Here is a 19,681-nt window from a genome sequence, read left to right on the forward strand (position 1 = left end):
CTTCGTGGCTCTGCTGAGATTCACAGGTCGGATAAGCAAGCACATGGGAGGCTAATTTGTGAATGGCCTAAAGTCAACTAATAGGTCTTTAACCCCGACTGACCAGCCCAGATAAGCAGCGTGAAGTCGGGCACATGCTGCCCACCTGACCGACCCGAGTTGATCAGGACTTCCGCCTCTCCGATCCTGCTGCTGTCACTACTGCTCCACGTCTGAACTTAAGCTGTTCCGGATAAAGGCAGGAGGAATATAAAGGTAGTGCCGTGGTTCCCTGGGAGCAGGCAGTGGTAACAAGGAGAGGCAGTGATTAGTCATCAGAGAACCAAAGGCGACTTAAGCCTCTCCCAACATATCCCTCTTGGAGTATGGATTAAGATATAAGCGCTTACCGTTTCACACTGTCTGAAAGGGCTTCCCCGGCCACAGTATGAAACCCCAAAGCCAGAGCCTTCTAAAAAGGTCAATACAAAGTAAATGAACCAAAGGAACCAGAGAAGGAACACAGATTGCACATCGTATGCAGTGAGGAAAGGGGCTTGAAACATGATTCTGGTTGACATGGTTTATTAGTTTAGAAATGTTACAAATGTGGTACGTATTCTCAATCTATGTTTGCTGCCAAAAGGTAATCTATGCCAATGCCTGACTTTTAAAAACACTCAAAAGAAAAAAAGATCTTCAGTAAACTGCAATAAGTGAATAAGTCAAATCATAGTAAAACATTCTATAAGCAGGAGCACATAAGCATGGTTGTGTGTGGCATTAAAACAAAGTTACTAGAACTGGCACTGATGTATTTTAATGACCAAGTCATGTGCATCCACTTATTGTTTAATCCGCAGTGTATAAAAAAAATATATAAAAAGGCCTTCGTTTAAGATTTGTAAAGCAATCCAGCTCCAAGTTTAAATGACACAAAGCCATGACGGGTACTTCTTCACTTATACATTTGAGTAAGGCTTAAACCACAGATCTTTTAAACTAAGTGAGCTAAAAAAAACGACGAGGTTGACTAAAGAAAATCGAGTTGAGAAACTCAAAGTTACCGTTACCAGTTATGACTTAAAGATACAAGTTCAACTAGAATAACCAGTAACCTAAATGTGTATTAAATGTTGGCATTTGACAAAAGTGAGAAAGAAAACTATATGTATATACACACAGCACGGAAAATAATGAATGCAATATGCAAAAGCGTCCTGTTGCTTTGGGCAACCCACCCCTGCCCCAATAATATAAGCCGGTCTTCACTGAAGACCCCTCTGGGGACCCCCCCCTCCCCTCCCTCCCTCCCTCCCCCCTCCCTCCCGCTACCTCCCCCTCCCTCACCCGCTCACACACAACGTCACAAAACACGATTACGTCACTAAGCCTGTTAGTTTGGGGGGGGGGGGGGGGGGGAGCCGGCCGGCCCCGCCCCTCAGGGGGAGGGGGTGGCCGTGGCTCGGCCCTCGGTGGGCGGGGGGGGCGTGGCGTCGGTGTCCTCGCTCCATCGGTCGGTGGCGGGGTCGTACAGCTCCATGCTGTTCAGGAAGTCGTTGCCGTCGAAGCCGCCAACGGCGACGACCAGCGCGCCGAGCAGCGCCACACCGGCGTTGCTGCGGGCCGACGTCATGCTGCCCAGCATCCGCCACTCGCCGCGGGCCGGCTCGTACACCTCCACGCAGCGCAGGGCGTGGGAGCCGTCGAAGCCCCCCACCACGAACAGGCTGCCTGGAGACCGGAGGACACGCTTAGCAACGGGGCCGACATAGCAGGGAGCTACGGGGCTGAGGCTAACGCTGGCAGGAGCTAGGTGGCTGAAGCTAACGCTGGCGGTAGCTATGTGGCTGATGCTAACGCTAGCGGTAGCTATGTGGCTGATGCTAACGCTGGCGGGAGCTAGGTGGCTGAGGTTAACGCTGGCGGGAGCTAGGTGGCTGTGGCTAACGCTGGCGGTAGCTATGTGGCTGATGCTAACGCTAGCGGTAGCTATGTGGCTGATGCTAACGTTGGCGGGAGCTATGTGGCTGATGCTAACGCTGGCGGGCGCTACGGGGCTGAGGCTAATGCTGGCGGGAGCTAGGTGGCTGAGGCTAACGCTGGCGGGAGCTATGTGGCTGATGCTAACGCTAGCGGGAGCTATGTGGCTGATGCTAACGCTAGCGGTAGCTATGTGGCTGATGCTAACGCTGGCGGGAGCTATGTGGCTGATGCTAACGCTGGCGGGAGCTATGTGGCTGATGCTAACGCTGGCGGGAGCTATGTGGCTGATGCTTACGCTGGCGGGAGCTATGTGGCTGATGCCAACGCTAGCGGTGTGGCGTCGGCTGTTAAAGGCTGAGGTTATGGTTCCTAAAGGGGGTGGATGTGGGTGTGTGGGGGTCTCACCTGCGTGGACGGCCACTCCGGCCCCCCTGCGGGCCACGTTCATTGGGGCGATCAGCGTCCAGGTGTCGATGCGGGGGTCGTAGCGCTCCACCGTGTTCAGGCAGTTCCAGGACTCCGCCCCTCCGATCACGTACACAAAGCCGTCCAGCGAGCACACCGCTGCCTGGTGGCGCCCTACGGACAGAGGGGGGGACAGGGAGGGGGACAGACGGAGGGTCAGGGAGGGGGACAGAGTGGGGGACAGAGGGGGGGGACAGAGGGACAGGGAGGGGGACAGACAGAGGGTCAGGGAGGGGGACAGACAGAGTGTCAGGGAGGGGGACAGAGGGACAGGGAGGGGGACAGAGGGACAGGGAGGGGGACAGAGGGGGGGACAGGGAGGGGGACAGAGGGACAGGGAGGGGGACAGAGTGGGGGACAGAGGGGGGGGACAGAGGGACAGGGAGGGGGACAGAGAGGGGGACAGACAGAGGGTCAGGGAGGGGGACAGAGGGACAGGGAGGGGGACAGAGGGACAGGGAGGGGGACAGACAGAGGGTCAGGGAGGGGGACAGACAGAGGGTCAGGGAGGGGGACAGAGGGACAGGGAGGGGGACAGAGGGGGACAGAGGGACAGGGAGGGGGACAGAGGGACAGGGAGGGGGACAGACAGAGGGTCAGGGAGGGGGACAGAGAGGGGGACAGACAGAGGGTCAGGGAGGGGGACAGAGGGACAGCAGGGTCAACACTGAGCACCAAGGCGCGGGCTGACAGCACGCCGTGCGATCACAGCTCATCACGTACGGGTGTTGAGGGGCGCGCAGTTGGTCCAGGCCTTGGTGACGGGGTCGTAGGCATCGCAGTTCTTCAGGCCCTTCTGGCCGCAGGGGTCCGATCCCCCCACAACGTACAGCTGGTTGTCCAAGGAGCAGACACCTGGAACAGGGGGGGGGCACATGAGACCAGGGAACGGGGAGCAGTGACCCGGGACCAGTGACCCGGGACCAGTGACCCGGGACCAGTGACCCGGGACCAGTGACACCCGGGACCAGTGAGACCCGGGACCAGTGAGACCCGGGACCAGTGACCCGGGACCAGTGACCCGGGACCAGTGACCCGGGACCAGTGACCCGGGACCAGCAGGAGCGCTGGGCCCTGGGAGAGGGGCGGGACCCACCTGCGTTGCAGCGGTTGGTCCTCAGCTCGGGGACCTGGGCCCAGTCGTCAGTCAGCGGGTCGTACGTCTCGCCACAGCTCAGCTCGTCCGAGTGGCCGTTGGAGCCGCCCATCACGTACAGACGGCCCTGTGGGCGGGACAGACAGAGGCGGTTAGCGACCGGACCCAGCGCCTTCCCTTCAGAGGGTCCCAGGTCCACTACTGTACCATCAGCACGGCCATCTGGAAGCGGGCCCTGGGGGTGCGCATGGGGGCGATGAAGGTCCAGCGGTCCAGCTCGGGGTCGTAGCACTCCACCGTCCGCAGACACTCCTCCCGGTTGTACCCTCCTGAGGAACACACAGGCGTCAACCGGAGCTTCAACCGGAGCTCCTTTAGCTCCGGTAACCCCTCCGGCACGGCGGGTCTACGGCCCTCCACAGGGAGGCGGCGCCCACCTGCTGCGATGAGCCGGCCCCCCAGGGCGGCGGCGCCCAGGCCCGAGCGGGCGTAGTGCATGGGGGCCAGCAGCCGCTGCTCCAGCAGCTCCGGCTGCGCCTCGAAGCTCATGCTCTTCATCAGGCAGGGCGTGGCCGAGGGGGACGTCTGGGGGCTGCTGCGGCCGTGGAGGAAGACCACGCACAGCGTGCCGTCCAGCACGGCCAGACACAGGTGGGTGTTGTCTGGGGGGGACACACGGTTACCGTCGTGGGGAGGAGCACAGTGTATTGTATATCTATGTGATCCATGGGGCGCACACTTACTGGTGGTCTTCTCCGAGGCGATGTACTTCCACTCCCTCCTGGAGCTCTGCTTGGGGGCGCTGGGGGCCTGGCTGGAAGGGGACAGGCTTCCCGAGGAGCTGCAGCTCATCTGCCTCTGGGTGCTCTCCCGAGGAGGCTTCTTCTGCAAGAGCACAGCGCAGCTACAGACACCCACAGCCAGCAGAGACCCCCGGTCCCACCAGAGACCCCCGGCCCCGGAAGAGACCCCCGGTCCCAACGGCCGCCCCCCCCCCCAGCCCAGTGGTCTCTCCCACGGCATCCCAGTCGCCCCAGACTGTTCTACGGAGGTTGGGGCCGCAGCACCACCGCCCCCCACTCCAAAGCCTGACGGGGGTCTAACACATCGGGCCTAGAGCTCATCAACCTCGACGGTGGTCCTCAGACCCGCTCGACTCAGAGGTAAAGCCTGGGGCTTATCACATCGGCTAACAGACGAGGCCGTCAGCAGGAGCTGTAATTCTAGGCCACGCTCACGCAGGCTAGAGCCGACGGGCCCCCCCAGCGCAGGGGGGGGGCTAGGCCCGACGGGCAGGGCCAACGGGGGGGGGGGGGGGGGGGCTAGACCAGGCACCAAGCTGCAGTGTACCTGCACAAACTGGAGGCGGTCCTCCTCGCCACCAAACACCTCAGTGTGGCCCTCAATCACCAGACCGCCGTGCACCAGCTTGTGGTCGGCAGAGTAGTACAGCGTTTGAACCTGCAAGACACACAGCGACAACAACACATCCATGTGGCTGTCTCCATGGCAACACACCGAGCCCCACAGCGTGAAAGAGTGCGAGGAGGAGGAGGAGGAGGAGGAGCGGGATGGCGGGCAGGAGAGCGACGCTGCTAGGAGGAAGGAGGAAGGGGGAGGGGAACCAGTCCAGGCTCTCGTCTTTACTCAGACGGTATTATAAGAAGACACTCTGCCGACGCTGCACAGAGAAGGTAAACGCCGTCGCTAGCCCCCGCCCTACAGCCATCCTCTTCTTTGGGTCTAAAATATAAAAATGAAAAAAGAAGAGCTCCGACGGGAGGCAGAGGAGGTGCGGCCGGCAGCATCTGGAAACATCTTCTAGTCAAGTGAGGGAGGAGGGGGACACGGCGTCCCTTCTCCCCGCTGAGGACCAGTCAGACGCCTGCTGGAACCGGCTGGAACCGGCTGGTTAAAGCTTCTGTTCAGGCTTTGGGCTGCGTGTACATGTTGGCACCGGGCATGTTTAGCTTAGGTGGTCCGGGCTTTACAATCTCATGAGAATAGGGATCAAATGGCACTTTCTGCACTGGTTTTCTCTCACAGTCTTAAAATTACAAATGTGTTTTTTATGCTAAATGGAGGCGCGTTGGTGTGCGTGGAGGGGCAGGGACAGATGGGAGCTGCTGCTTGTCCTCTTTGACTCATTACCCTGGTGGCTCAGTCCTGGCTCCAGTCGGCGCTCCTGCTGCTGCTAATAATCCTAGGAGAGATAAATCAATGGGGAGGAGCTGCGGTTAGTACCAACGCCACAAACACACACACACACAACCTGTCAGAGCCAGCGACACGGCAGAGAACGCGACATGCGACTACAAGCTGCTCATAGTCGTGGCGAAAAGAGCGCTGGAGAAAGAGGCTAAGAAGAGCTACATGGAACAGAAACGGTTATATAAAAGAACACATTATATTCTTATTCCTTCTATGGGAACCAACCACAAACCCGAAAGAGAAAATGAGCAAACTGGGGTTCTTTAGTTTGTGCTCACCTCTACTGTAGTACGGTTCGGGGTACAGTGTCTTACTGCAAAACCTCAACAAATCACAGAAAAGGAAAAAAAAAAAGAACAATCTGACAGTGCCATGGCGACACCTTGGGTCGACGCCCTCGATGTCAAAGACAGGAAGGAGCAGAAGTGGGAGGGAAGTCATGAAGGATGGCAGCAGCTACTTGGGGGACTTTCCAGAAACCTGGTACTGACCTCCTCCATCATCTGCTCCAGGTTCTCTCCGTTCTCCCAGAGGCTGTGCTGCACCCAGTTCAGCACCTTGGAGTAGAGCCGCCCGTTGCTGGGCAGGGCCAGGTTGTCTTCTAGCATTACTTCTAACTGGAAATGCACAACAAAGGAACAATGGTCAAGGAGAAAGGGAGTCAGGTTAGCCAGCAGCCTCCAGCATTAGTTACAGCCTGTGTGCTGAAGTGGAACCACCACAGGGGGTTGGTTTACTGGCCTTAACTACCGTCATTAGGTAGTTAATAATAAAAAAACAAAGCGTGAGGAACTATGATCTTATCGGACCAAACCAGTGCAGACTGAACAGCTATGTCTAATGCTACATTGAGACATCGTCCTGTAAAGTACATCAACCTATTCTTTACACATCTAGGTCTCATCCAGTCAGAGTTGAGCGTGGTCATCTGTACACAACTAAAGTTGAGCTAAGGGCAGGATGAGGAATCACAAAAGGCGATATGTAAACTTATTTGGGGCTTAAGGTCAGGCTTATTATATTACAGAGCGGCTGTAAAGACGTCTACTAAACTAGGATCCCGAAATAGAAATCACCAGATCTACTGCGGCCCTGACTGGAGGAACGGGGCTAGCTCCACCAGCACTGGGAGGACGTTCATTTAAAACACTTCAGTCAGCTGAACTAAGCTGTTCTTTGCAGCTGATGCATATGGATGAAACATATGGATGCATAACATTGTGCCCCATGTTCCTGATGTGCTGTAAGTCAGAGACCAGCGGTTGCAGCACACACCTTGAGGCGGGGGAGTTTGAGGAAGTCGTCCTGCTCCGAGACGTCCAGCAGATGGTCCTGGATGTAGGCGTCCACTATGGCCAGGACGCGCCCGTCACCCATGGAGCTGGCAAAGTTCCGGAAGGAGATGGCGTTCTGGGATTCCATCTTGGATATCAGGTAGTCTCCACAGATCTGAGAGTTGTAGAGGCGTGTGCGTAAGCGTTCTGAGCTACTGAGATCGGCAGTATGAGAACAGGGAAATATCCAAGCTGAGCTCAGAGGAGGGTGCGGTCATCACTTGTACCTGCTTGACTCGATCCATCTTGAACTTCTTGGCTGCAGAGTACACCTCCTTCACTAGCTCCTGGTCGGCCTTCAGTCTGAAATAAAAAGAACAAGTCTTACTCTTTAACTAATTTAACCATGCACCTTTTAATTCAAAAGATTTAATATCACTAGAATTATTTGGCTACCATTTTACAACTTTTTCGTGTGGGTCTGGATTTTAAATTAAATCTGCAATATAAATTGCCACTAACTCACAAGAGGATCACAAAACACATTAGGAGCCCCTTTGTGTAGGAGTAGTCTGTGGTTCTAGTGTTCATTAATCCCCACTCAGACCGCTGGGGTTGATGCTTACTGCACTTGGCTCTGAATGAGGTGGGACATTGAGGGGGGGGCGTGGGGTACTGACTGGGCCGTGTAGGCGTAGTGGAGGAGGATCTCCACCGCCGCGGGGTCCAGGTCCTCAAAGGTGACGTGGGAAACGCCATGGGGCTCGATGTCGCTGTTGAAGATCTCAAACAGATAGGGGCTGCAGCAGGCCAGCACAGCGCGGTGGGCCATCAGCTCGTGACCGCACACCTGGAGCACAAGGACCACACCTTTATCTACAGGTACAGAGCAACGCTGCGTAGCTCCAGCTCCCCTTTCCATCAGCTTGGGCAGTTCACAGCTTACGGCTGCAGTGGCTCAGGAGGAAGAGCGGGGTTACTGGTAACCAGAAGGTTGCTAGTTCAATCCCCGGCTCTTCCTAGAGCGTCGAGGTGTCCCGAGCACTGTGACACCTCACCCTAACTGCTCCTGACAAGCTGGCTGTCGCCTTGCGTGGGTGACTCTGCTGTCAGTGTTTGAATGTGTCCTAAATTAAAAATGCCCCGAATGTAAATGTAAGAATAACTGGCCTCCAGGAGAAAGTGTGAAAATATTAGACAGTGTACAGAAGGATAATCTGGTGGGAGAAAAGAAAATGGTGGACAGGATGGCTAGCATAACCACAGGACCAAAAGAGGTGTAGACGTTGTTATGCAGGGAGAAACATACCTGTAGTCTAACATCACAGAACTGACCACTCTTCCTCAGAGCGTTCATCTTTGCCACAGTTGAATCCAGGAAACTCTCGTCCTCAAAGATCAAATAACCGTTGGGAATCATTTTTGCTGAAAGTAAATGAAAAAATGAAATAATGCGTCATAATTAACACGTCCATGCTTGACCTCACTGTCACCCATGCCGTCATTAGTTCCATGCCCAGACTACTGATCCCTTCAGCAGGAGACACCATGACGGGTGAAAGGTTCACCGCAGAAGCAGACCCTGTCATCGCACATGGAGAACCGGTCATGCGTCGTATCGGCCTTACCTAATAAAGATGCACGTAAATCCAGAGAAAGGCTTTTGAAGGGAAGGTAGCCAAACAAAGGCGCCCAGAGTTCTTCAGCCGGACGGGGTGAGGGGTCAGAAGCAATGCTAGGAGACGAGCCAGGCCGGAGTGACGAGGACCAGGGGGGCAGCCACACAACAAACTAGCAGGCTTGAGTGACTAATCAAGTCCTTGGGATCCCGTTGGCTATAGACTTGTACTTTTTCTGTGTTGGTCGTACATTATAACCTGGGAGGGCAGAAAAAAAGAGAGCATTGGTCATTGGCTCAGAGCGCGTGTGGTCATAGGAGCTGTTAGCCGGTAGCCAACAGCTGCTGCCCGGTCACAGCCACGTGTCACGGGCCGCACAGGACCTCCGTCCTGGCAGGACCTCCGTCCTGGCAGCCCATTGGCCCTGAGGATGCCTCTTGCATTCTAAACTCGCCTGCCTGTCGTTTCTAGGAGGTTCTGCTGAGCAGCTGGCAGCGCGTTAACCCTTTAAAGACGGGTGAAGCTATGACAAGTCAAACCCCTAAAAGTACTGGTCAGCTCTTTAACATCAGAAATCAATGTAAGAGATGTTGGGCCAAGCAGTGCAATAGTCCTGAACTTAGACGCTGTGCGGTAAATGCCCTGCAATGCGCTGGTTTGATGCCCAGGCCGTCCCATCGCGTTTTACTACCCCCCCCCCATGGGCTCCAGACAAAACCGGCTAATCCCCCGAGACGCCTCCGCTCCCAAGGACATGGCCTCTTAAACAGGACCCCTGGAGATACCTCGTCCCACCACACGGGGCAGCCCTCCACAAGAGAGTGCCCACAGGGCAGCGTCCTCCACCTAAAAATAATCGAGGTAAACTAGTCTAGTGGGTGGAGCTCCAACCGGAGAACCCCATTGGTGCGCCGCAGCCTATCAGACCTTCCCCATGGAACCCTGCCGGGTCAGCCTATCAGAGACCGTCACCATGGAACCCTTCCGGGTCAGCCTATCAGAGACCTTCACCATGGAACCCTGCCGGGTCAGCCTATTAGAGACCGTCACCATGGAACCCTTCCGGGTCAGCCTATCAGAGACTTTCACCATGGAACCCTGCCGGGTCAGCCTATCAGAGACCTTCACCATGGAACCCTGCCGGGTCAGCCTATTAGAGACCGTCACCATGGAACCCTGCCGGGTCAGCCTATCAGAGACCTTCAACATGGAACCCTCCCAGCATTAGGTCAGCAGAGCTTATACGTAGCTCTAAGAGCCGCTGGAGAGCCCCTCAGGATCAAAGACAGCTCCTTAAAACGCCCTCCTCCTCCTCACTATACCATTACTATAATACTGTACTATTCATTTTAAACTAGCTTACCTGTCAAATCGTTTCTCGGTTCTCAACCGATATAGATCCACCAAAGCTCCTACCTTTCTGACTTAAATGATTTAGTCTGAGATGACCCTTGGTGAAAGTGGTTGATTCCACTGCCTCCACCAGCTGCTACAGCTCCTTCACATTACAGGTAACCAGTCCCAAGAGGACGTCACTACCGACAAATCTAGTGCATCTACGATGCACTAGACCAAACAATCAATTAGGAAGATAATGATCGATACTACAAACTATTTTTAATATTATAATAACATAGATCATCGTTAACATTATGTTGATATTTTATCAAAAGACTACAACACTGGGAAAATGAAATCCGAAAGATTTAGCTTTAGAATGTGTAATGAGTGCGTATTTCCAAGGTGCGTGCGTGTGTGTGCGTGTGTGTCCGCCCACGGTGTGTGCGTGCGTGCCCAGTGCTGCTCAGGCAGCTGACGCAGAACTTCCCCTTCCTCTTTCACGTCCATAACGCAGACGGAGGAACCTGCTGCAACACGCCCCGTTCTCTTTAAAAAAAATAATACATCTGAGAATAGCTTCGACATTACTGAAAGGAGAACTTGTGTGTTTTTCCACCAGGACCGTTTCCTGATCATCTTGGTCTACGGGACCAATGCAACCAACCAGCAATTAGAGTGGCCCAGGGTTGAGCCGGAACACGTCGTTGGAACCCGCGGTCCGGCCTGCGATGGAACTCTTTTGGGCAAAAGTGCCCCGTCAATATACCACTAGAATCCCCTCGATAATAATAAGCTGCTTCCGTCATCCAACACGACAAGCTCTCCTCTCTCCAATCCGCGTTTCCATCGCTCTTCCAGAAACAACTCAACTCAATACTTCTCTTCGTAGGATATAATCTCAACCTGAAAGAACTTTAGAGGACAATCATTGATTGCCTTATTGCTCAAAAGGACAACATCACAGACCATTGCAGCAGATAGACCAACAATATGTCGTCCACATTATTCCCCTAGACCCAAAACGATCTGAAGAAAAGGTCCAGGTTGAAAACCACAAAGTTTTCCTCTACGTTCCTTGGCCATGTAGTTACGGTCAATGAGCTAATCTTAAATACCCAAGGTTTGCAGCTCGTTGGATTGCTCCACTAGTCCAGATGCTGTTAAAGCTGCGTTTAACAGACGACATAACCTTGACCTAAATATATCGCCTATCCTTCTGTATTATCTAAGTGGGTTAGGGACTAATTGTACAAATAGACAAAAGCTGACACAGCTGAATGCCCAGCCAATACAAAAACCCTGAATAGAAGCTAGTGGAAAATTATAGTCATCTTATCAGTGGTCTGACACAACGTAACAGGCCATACGTGAAGGAGACGTTGATCTGCAGATCCTTCTAGTAGGCACAGGAGCATTCAGCAAGAGGAAGTTATAAGCAGAGTACTGGAAGAGCCTCCATTCAACCCACTGGTTTAACCTGTGTTTCAGTTCCGTTGAATCCATCTGTCAAGAGACATTCAGCCAATTGTAACCCCGTTCATTTTAGACGGTCACAAGGCAAATTGAGCAGGATCAACTACATAGAACGACTTGTTCTATGTAGTTGATTTCCGGAGGAGTTTAATACTGGCCCACTCGTAGATTAAGGAGCAATAAAGAGACAAGAGGATGGAAAGCAAATATGGCCAATATGCCATGCATGCAGTAATATAAAATAATATCACCAGCCTCCAGCTTACTAACATGAACAGATTCTTACACATGTGCAAGAAATAGAACTGGGACTCAAGAACAGAAGAAAACGAGCACAAAGGAAATTGAAAGAAGGCTTCCCTTGTCCGAACACTTCCGACAGGGGAAGCTCCACTCCGCCCGCTGTGTGGAAGGGGTAAACTGACCTAGTTGTGGCATTATGCAACGGGAAGCAGACTCTTATGACCATCCACTGCCTCCTCATCACTCTGTCGTAATCAGAGCTAACAGCGTTATGCTTCTGGGTCCATTTCCTCTGACTCTGAATCAAAGCCCCTCGTCCAGCCACCCCCTGTCCCCTTCATAAAGGAGTCCAGATATCACAAACATCACAGCAACACCATTTGCAAGGGCAAATGGTCATTTAAGTTGGCCTTTACAAAATGCCCATCACATGTAAAGGTGTTGCTATACAAACAAAACCACAAGTTGTAAAATATATGTCTAAAACAAATGGAGGGAAATTAACCTGCAGATTAATAATCAAACATGATGCAAAGCCTCCGCCATGACAAGGTGTTGCTAGCAGCCTGAACTCACAGCGTGGGAATGGTACAGAAAGTAGACAGAGGGGAGACGGAGGAAGTGTGTGTGTGGGGGGGGGGGGGGGGGGTCCATATGGCAAACCACAGAGCACCCCAACGCAGGGACTAACCCCTACAGGGTCTGAGGGCTGTGGAGGGGACCACGGAGCAGGAACTAGCCCCCCCAGGATCTGAAGGCTGCCATGGGACCAACAGCTGAAGGGAAAGCACTGGTTTTATTTGCCAATGGGTCTTTTTCTTCTCCTTACTTTTCTTTTGTAAAGCAGGGAATAAGGGCGGGGCACTACTAAATAACCAGTAGCGTCCCCTAGTGCCGCCAAGAGGAACTGAGATTCCATGGCATACATTCTCAAGACTCAGATGGACAAAACACCTTTGATTTATTTTTAATATATTTTTAATGTGTGCTTTAGTTTATTCACACCAATACATTGAATAACGGAAATGGGGATACAATTTGGATTATGCAAACAGATCGATTGCATAATCCAAAAATGTGCTACATAATGGGTATTGTGTAATAGTAATAATTATAATGTTTTATTTTATTTTGATGTAGATACTGGCCGATGGAGAGGACCGTTGCTGAGGAACAATGCAACCCCCTCTACTCCCCGTCTCCTCTTCAGTAGGACATCCGATACGTTTTACAATGAAATATATTAATAAAACAAGGCGACTGGAGAGAATGAATAAAAGCATCACGTTGATTTAATGGTGGATTATTTACCCCTCTATTGTGTCTTAAGCGTTACAACATCGACCATCCAGACCACGGCGCCACGACAATGTAAGGAATCGGACCAACAACCGAGATGTACAGCAGACCGAGTCACCAGAGAGGTCCGAGTCACAGTAACGTTAACACGGAGCGGCAGCATGAGGCTACACAGCTGGCGGGCTCCGAGGCGGGCTCCGAGGCGGGCGCCATGGCGGACTTAGGCGGGCTCCGAGGCGGACCGAGGCGGGCTAGGCCGGCGAATGAGGCGGGCTCCATGGCGGCCTGTAAGCAGGCTGCCCGGCCGGACCTCCGACAGGTTCCAATCCGTGACCTCTTACGGCTGGAACCGGAGAGACCACTATGGTGGTTTCCGTCGTGCGTCGGTGACCACTCAGCTTATAACGCGGTGTATTACGGTAACGTTGCCTTTATACACCGTCAGGAGCACACACGCGGTCCGAATCCGGAGCTAACGGCGCCTCTTCAGACATGTCCCTATCGCGATACTTCTCCTTATTCCACATCTATGGATATTCTCATTTTGCGACACACACACACACACACACACACACACACACACACACACACACACACACACACACACACACACACACACACACACACACACACACACACACACACACACACACACACCGTTTGAAGAAGTCTCTTACCTGAGGCGTTTTACAGCAGACGATATTAGACATATTTAACGCGACTTCAGAGTGGGTGGTTGGGTTAGGGCAAAACGCAGCGGCTGTTGGCACACTTTGTCCTGAGGCTGGTCTCTGCTCGTTCTGAAGTCCTCTCTCCTCTAAGTGAAGGTCCTCTCTCCTCTACTCTCCTCCAGCTCTGACAGCAATGCCGGGGCGGTGCGCTCACAACCACGTCTCTCCACGCGCCGATCGGCCGGTGATGTCAGCGCGGCGGGGCGGAGCTCTAAGCCCCGCCCACTTCGAGTGGAAGGTTTTGCATATGAATTAAACTCAGCTATGGCTGTCTTTCTGACTGAGACCTGTGCAAAACAGGTTAAGCTATTAAAGTGTTTCTTCGGCCAGCAGCCTGCATTATGGCCACCACCTCTCTAATAAACCCCGTGAGGTCCGCTTCCTCCTTCGGCGGGAACATGTCGGCTGAGCCGCTGCCTCTATTCTGCCGTCAGCCTCTTTAGGGAGGCGGCCTCGTGTACCCGTCTTCACTGAGTTTACTGCAACCGGAATACGAATTAATTAGATTAATGGATAACAAAGTACAAGAGCAATGCATCAGCCAGTGTAACGCACTAGCCACTCGGGTCTAATCATCTTGAGGCGTGTACGCATACGTGTATATTTAAGTGCTGTAGTGTACACTTTAGCTTATGCTCTTTTGGAAGTCCTATTACACTTCACTTACAGTAGGACAATAGTATTTCCATAAAGCCCTCTGGTCTAAAGCATTCTGTCCACTGCAAATACTTAATGTCCATAACAACCGAAGCCAAGGGGGCAGTCAACAGAACAGGTCTCCTTGGTGTTTCAGAGATATCAACAGAGATTATCTACTCCAAACAGTAGGACCCACACGTGCTTATGACTCACATTCTGTGGAACTTTCTGTACAATGGGGGAACTAGTTAATGTTGGTTAAATGTTATGCATAGTTTTAATATATTATCCAGAACACAGTATATAGCCTAATAATACATAATGCAGCCTTTCGTTATTGTATTATGAAAACCTTATATAACCTCCAACCTGGTTTTGTGTGTGTGTGTGTGTGTGTGTGTGTGTGTGTGTGTGTGTGTGTGTGTGTGTGTGTGTGTGTGTGTGTGTGTGTGTGTGTGTGTGTGTGTGTGTGTGTGTGTGTGTGAGTTGGTGAAGCGGCTGCAGGCCCGGTGGACTGCAGTAGAGGCGGCCGGTCACAGCAGAGCCAGACCCGCCGGGTTCACCACACAGTACCTCAGGCCCAGAGACCTCCTTCTGCTGCTTTACGGGGACACAAAGCTCTTAGTCTTACATGAAACTAAAATATGTACTTTATATGGAAGCTAATTTAATGTCTAATGATGAGATTTATTAAGGGGCCTTGAACAAATGCGGCTTTGTTCAGAGTTTGTCTGGAGAAGTTGCGCCACCGGTAGAGAAAGTTCTAGTTTGCTTTAGGATGTTCTGGGGGGGGGGGGGGGGCATCACGTTCTTAGAGGAACATCGTTGTGTCATTGGCTAGAACGTAAGTAATCAAGGTGGAACAGGAGCCTTATCCCTCCTTGTTGGGGCTGGTGGTGGCAGAGTGAGTCGCTGAGAGACACTTTGCTCAAGGCAGAAAGGCTTTATAGAAAACTCTGACAATGGGATCGATTATTTTCCCCGATCTGGTAATTCATTGTTTTAAAGATAATCAACTAAATAAAGTTTGCTTTTGGTTTTATGCTTAAGAATTTGTTATTTTTTAATCTTAATTAGTTGTATAGCACATTTTAAAAGTAGATCAAACTAAATGGTCGTGTAGAACATTTGTGAATGGACCAGAGAGATACTAGTGCTACGTCCCCCTGGATTCATGACCCCTGGACCCAGGGAGAAGGGGAATGGTTGCCATGGTAGCGGGCTGTCACATGATGAGAACATGATAAAGCATGGAAGTCTTCCAGTCAACAACCCTTATGACATGTCTGGGACCACTATCTTCTGCTGACCTTGTATTTGGTCAGGCCACGAAGTATATCAACTAAAGTAATGACATTAATGTGTTATTATTTGCATGTTGTTGTTTTTTTTGTGTTTAATTTCCTGATTTAGAAAATAGAGTTTCCTTCACTGGTGATTCTTGTATAATAATTGTTAAATAATTGTCCGTGCACTGTTGCTGTGACAATAGGGTCTTAGAATACCACAAAAGCTTTCGTAAGCTTCTCAGATAATCACTGCTGTATTCACACATTTAATACAAGACCGATCATCTTCAGTCGTGTTGCTTAGAAACCAGAACAGGACATTTAGACTAAGAATATAGTTTTCCTGTCCTTGACTCTGTGGGTTTGGCAGTTGGGCTTGTTAGATCAAAACCAATATTGACCCCTACACACATGTGTTTGGGTTCCTGGTATCCTTTCCTTTTTCACATATCCCCAAGCAACTACTGTTAATAACTATATGGTAAAGTAATGTATTGTAAATAGTATTATTTTGTTATCTTATTGTAATCTTATTATAGATATTCGGATACAAAAAAAAAGGCTGAGTTGATGGTATGAAATGAAATGCCCTGCATGGTGCAATGCTGACAGGAAGGCAGGAAGGCTTTGGGTTATCATTGCGTAAACACGGACATAAAATTCATCCAAAAACCACCCTTTGATCAATGTGACATCGCTGCAGTATCAAACACACACACACACACACAATCGTACAAGTTGCACACATGCACACACAAATAGTTTTTCTAACTGAAAACATTCAACATTGAATCATGGACTGGCCAAGGTAACAGTAGAGGTACATCAGGTCCTACCGGCCGCCCTGGTACCGACAGCTCGGTCTGCATCATCCCCACACGGGCCGGGCCGCAGTCAGCACTCTGCCCTGCTGCACGCTGAGCATGCTACTGCCACTAGACACTATTGAAGTCTTGCACACACACACCAACCCCCCACACACACACACACACACACCTTCCCAACTACACACACACACACACACCTTCCCAACTACACACACACACACACACACACACACACACACACACACACACACACACAAACACACAGACAGGCAACACAGGCAAATACACACACACGCGTGTCTCTTTGGATGAAAGTGTCTGCAAAAAAAGGAGCTACTTGTACTGATTGAGTCGCTAGATCGTTGACTATGATTGCTGAGGTATCTTTGTTTCCAATAGTGCACAGATGAAATTGTCTGTCTGTGGTCTTGGGGCAGGACGCTTGGGATCCCCAGATATGCATCAGGGTTCCCAGGAGAGTGCCGACATATAATATAGATATATATGATCAATTTCAGCATCGTTTTAAAAGGTCTCATAGACATATGCAAACTGATGGCAAACTGATACTTTTAGAATCATTAAGATGAGCGATGCGATTTTATGACCTCAAAACTGATTCAATGGCAGATGTTGATTGGCTAAAAACTATTTATGTGGAAACAGATGTACAAATGTTCAAGTTATAGTCGCAAACATTTAGCCAGAAATGGAGTCCCAGGCTAAAAATGGAGGAACTTCTGGATTTCCACCCACACATTCACACGGTAATGAATATCCTTGAGTTGAGACATCTTATCTTACAGAGCCCTTGTTTCAGGAGCCTCCAGCCACAGCACTTGGTCCATGGAGACAAAGCACAGTGGAGACCCATGAGGTAAGAACTAATTAGTTTATTATCCGTTGATCACACTGTACCTTGCATAATGAGCCTTCTGGCAATTCATCCCTTATCCGCCATCAGCGTTAAAATAAATGCAGAAAAACAACGAGTATGGACCTCAACACTAACCTTAACCTCAATTAACCAATGATGTTACACGTGATTCATGTTAGACACAACTGTCATCAAAGGGTACCCCACAGTAATGGAATTGTTCCAAAACAGCTGGCAATGAAGTTAATCACATCGTTAAACGTATATTCATGTTTTATTCTTCATTCAAGACAATGGGATTGAAAGGTGAACTATCTAGAGAAGTACTAGGGCGACGCAGTGCTGCAACGAGCCTCTTTACATTGTGGATTGTCGTTTATACTCAGTGTTGTGTAAGGGAATCTTCTGTGTTCTGACATGGGCACTACACTGGGGGCCACAGCAGAGCTGCTGATGCTGCAGTTGGGTCTCCCTTGTGTCACTTTCTGAACCAGATTATTCCCAAACCAGGTGGGTTTAAAACAGGACCTCTAGATTTCAGCACAGGTTAGGTTAAAGGCCATTTCCAAACACACACACACACACACACACACACACACACACACACACACACACACACACACACACACACACACACACACACACACACACACACACACACACACACACACACACACACACACATCCAACACACATCGACTGATCTACTCACCATGTCTCATGAGCGCCCAAACTTCTCCCTGGCATGTTATCAGAAATGTATATGTAATCCAGAGTGCTACGCAGAAGTGTTACATCACTCAACTCGTGGGGAAATCAGCAAACTTGTTCTTACTGGCTAAATCAGTTCCCAGGATCAGTGGTAACTAGAAATACAGAAAATAAGAAAAAAAATAATAATATCGACCTTAACCCTAACCTTTACCTTAACCTTAACTAACCATTGATAGAATTACATATTTAATGTTAGACACAATTATCATCAAATGCGTTCCCTGCAGTAATGGAATTGTTCCAAAACACAGTTAAATGAAGGCTGGCTAGGGAAAGAAGTAATGTTCATACGTTTTTTTAGAATTGTGGGAAACAGTACAGAAAGCTCTAGGTTTGAGTTTGGAGCACAATGGTGTACAAATGAAGAAGGATCCTGTGCTTGACCAATCTGATCAGTGTGGCTGATGAACCTTTGTCTGACATCAGAAGTGTGACCTACATTCACTGGGTCCTTAACCCAAAGGGTTTGGGCCCATAGTGCAGTACAGACAACTGATAACACACTAGACTGAGTATGGACTCCAAGATAGCTGCTTCTATGGTTAATGATTCTTTTTGACTGGACAGCCATACATTTTCAATAACTTCACCCCCTGATCATTTACAATAAGTCATGTTTAGGCTTGCATCTGAGAGTCTGTGTTAACCTGTGTTATCAATCTAATGGTTTACTGTGGTTGGAACATTTTGAGTGCTACTTAAAGTTGTTTTGAATGATAATTGAGAGTAATCTATTTTCTGTTCTTGGACACGATTGCTGGATCTTGGTTTGTGTATCTGCTCAATGGGATCTGTTTTGATTGAGTGTGCTGGGCAACCAGTAGGAACCTCTGTCTCCTGGGGCAAGCCATCATATTTACCGTGACCATGCGGGCATCATGTGTATGTGCTGCCTGTTATTAATTGTTATGGAAAACGAAGGATAAGGTTATCATCGGACACATTAACTTAAAGGGAACATGTATAATCTATACTTGATTATATTCTATAATCTCTAAGGTTTGCATTTGAATACAGTACATATAACCTATATGTTACCTTTCTAAATCCTTATTTTTAAAATCGCAATAGGTGTAAGAAAAATATAAATTAATGAAACACATCATCATTATTTTATAGAAATGTTAGATGGTTGGAATGATGCAAAGGCAACTAAAGACACATGCCTTTTTGTGTGCACACACATACATTCTGAAATCACTTGGAAAGATGCATTTTATTGAAAGAATCAAATCAAACGACTCAAATGACCCTTGACCCACCATGACCCATACGGGGTCGAGTGGCAAACTACACGTCATTCAGGTTGGAGAACAGGCCCTACCAGCCGTCTTTGTTTTGGTATAAATAATTGTTTTTTTTGCCATTATGGGTGTTTGTCAAAAACATGTTATTTTCAGGAACCTTCAGTCATGGATTGATAATAATTCATTTAAACACAACACACACTGTCAAACTCACACACTCACAGACACACACACGCACACGCACACGTACGCACACACACACACACACACACACACACACACACACACACACACACACACACACACACACA

At 50.1% G+C, this 19,681-nt stretch overlaps 2 protein-coding genes across 8 annotated transcripts in view; one reads left to right on the forward strand and one right to left on the reverse strand.

The window, feature by feature from the left end:
• The window catches only part of swt1 (SWT1 RNA endoribonuclease homolog), a 37,969-nt gene extending 22,239 nt beyond the window's left edge, over positions 1-15,730 (forward strand). For 3 of the 6 annotated variants that reach the window (XM_030371650.1, XM_030371647.1, XM_030371648.1), the window contains 3 exons: positions 12,828-12,896; positions 13,018-13,111; positions 14,861-15,730. In XM_030371650.1, the coding sequence (XP_030227510.1) occupies positions 12,828-12,896; positions 13,018-13,111; positions 14,861-15,022 (325 nt within the window). In that variant the 3' untranslated portion in view covers positions 15,023-15,730. Of the gene's footprint in view, positions 1-10,590; positions 12,314-12,827; positions 12,979-13,017; positions 13,112-14,860 lie in introns of those variants that run through there. The other 3 variants (XM_030371649.1, XM_030371652.1, XM_030371653.1) reach the window with 3 other exon arrangements.
• ivns1abpa (influenza virus NS1A binding protein a) lies at positions 548-13,950 on the reverse strand. 2 transcript variants are annotated; one of them, XM_030371656.1, is made up of 15 exons: positions 13,664-13,950; positions 8,640-8,888; positions 8,321-8,436; positions 7,692-7,861; positions 7,299-7,374; positions 7,013-7,186; positions 6,229-6,354; positions 4,877-4,987; positions 4,270-4,411; positions 3,964-4,188; positions 3,734-3,855; positions 3,527-3,653; positions 3,154-3,285; positions 2,371-2,544; positions 548-1,713 (listed from the first exon to the last, which is right to left on the reverse strand). In XM_030371656.1, exons 3-15 carry the CDS (start codon positions 8,429-8,431, stop codon positions 1,421-1,423), a joined length of 1,983 nt encoding a protein of 660 aa, XP_030227516.1. In that variant the 5' UTR covers positions 8,432-8,436; positions 8,640-8,888; positions 13,664-13,950; the 3' UTR covers positions 548-1,420. The 2 variants fall into 2 exon arrangements, with proteins under 2 accessions (XP_030227516.1, XP_030227517.1); XM_030371657.1 differs by lacking the exon at positions 8,640-8,888 and having other exon boundaries at positions 13,664-13,880.
• Positions 15,731-19,681: the final 3,951 nt, after the last annotated feature.

Source organism: Gadus morhua, chromosome 12 (genome assembly GCF_902167405.1).
Source record: "Gadus morhua chromosome 12, gadMor3.0, whole genome shotgun sequence".
Classification (NCBI taxonomy): domain Eukaryota; kingdom Metazoa; phylum Chordata; class Actinopteri; order Gadiformes; family Gadidae; genus Gadus; species Gadus morhua.

Bases quoted from the DNA above. Each gene is read 5' to 3' on its own strand.
- ivns1abpa (XM_030371656.1), bottom strand. From the start codon at position 8,431: ATGATTCCCAACGGTTATTTGATCTTTGAGGACGAGAGTTTCCTGGAT. The intron at 4,412-4,876 runs GTACACTGCAGC...GTGCTCTTGCAG, and splicing joins ACCGCCTCCAGTTTGTGCAG to AAGAAGCCTCCTCGGGAGAG. The intron at 3,856-3,963 runs GTGGGCGCCGCC...TGTGTTCCTCAG, and splicing joins GGGCCGGCTCATCGCAGCAG to GAGGGTACAACCGGGAGGAG.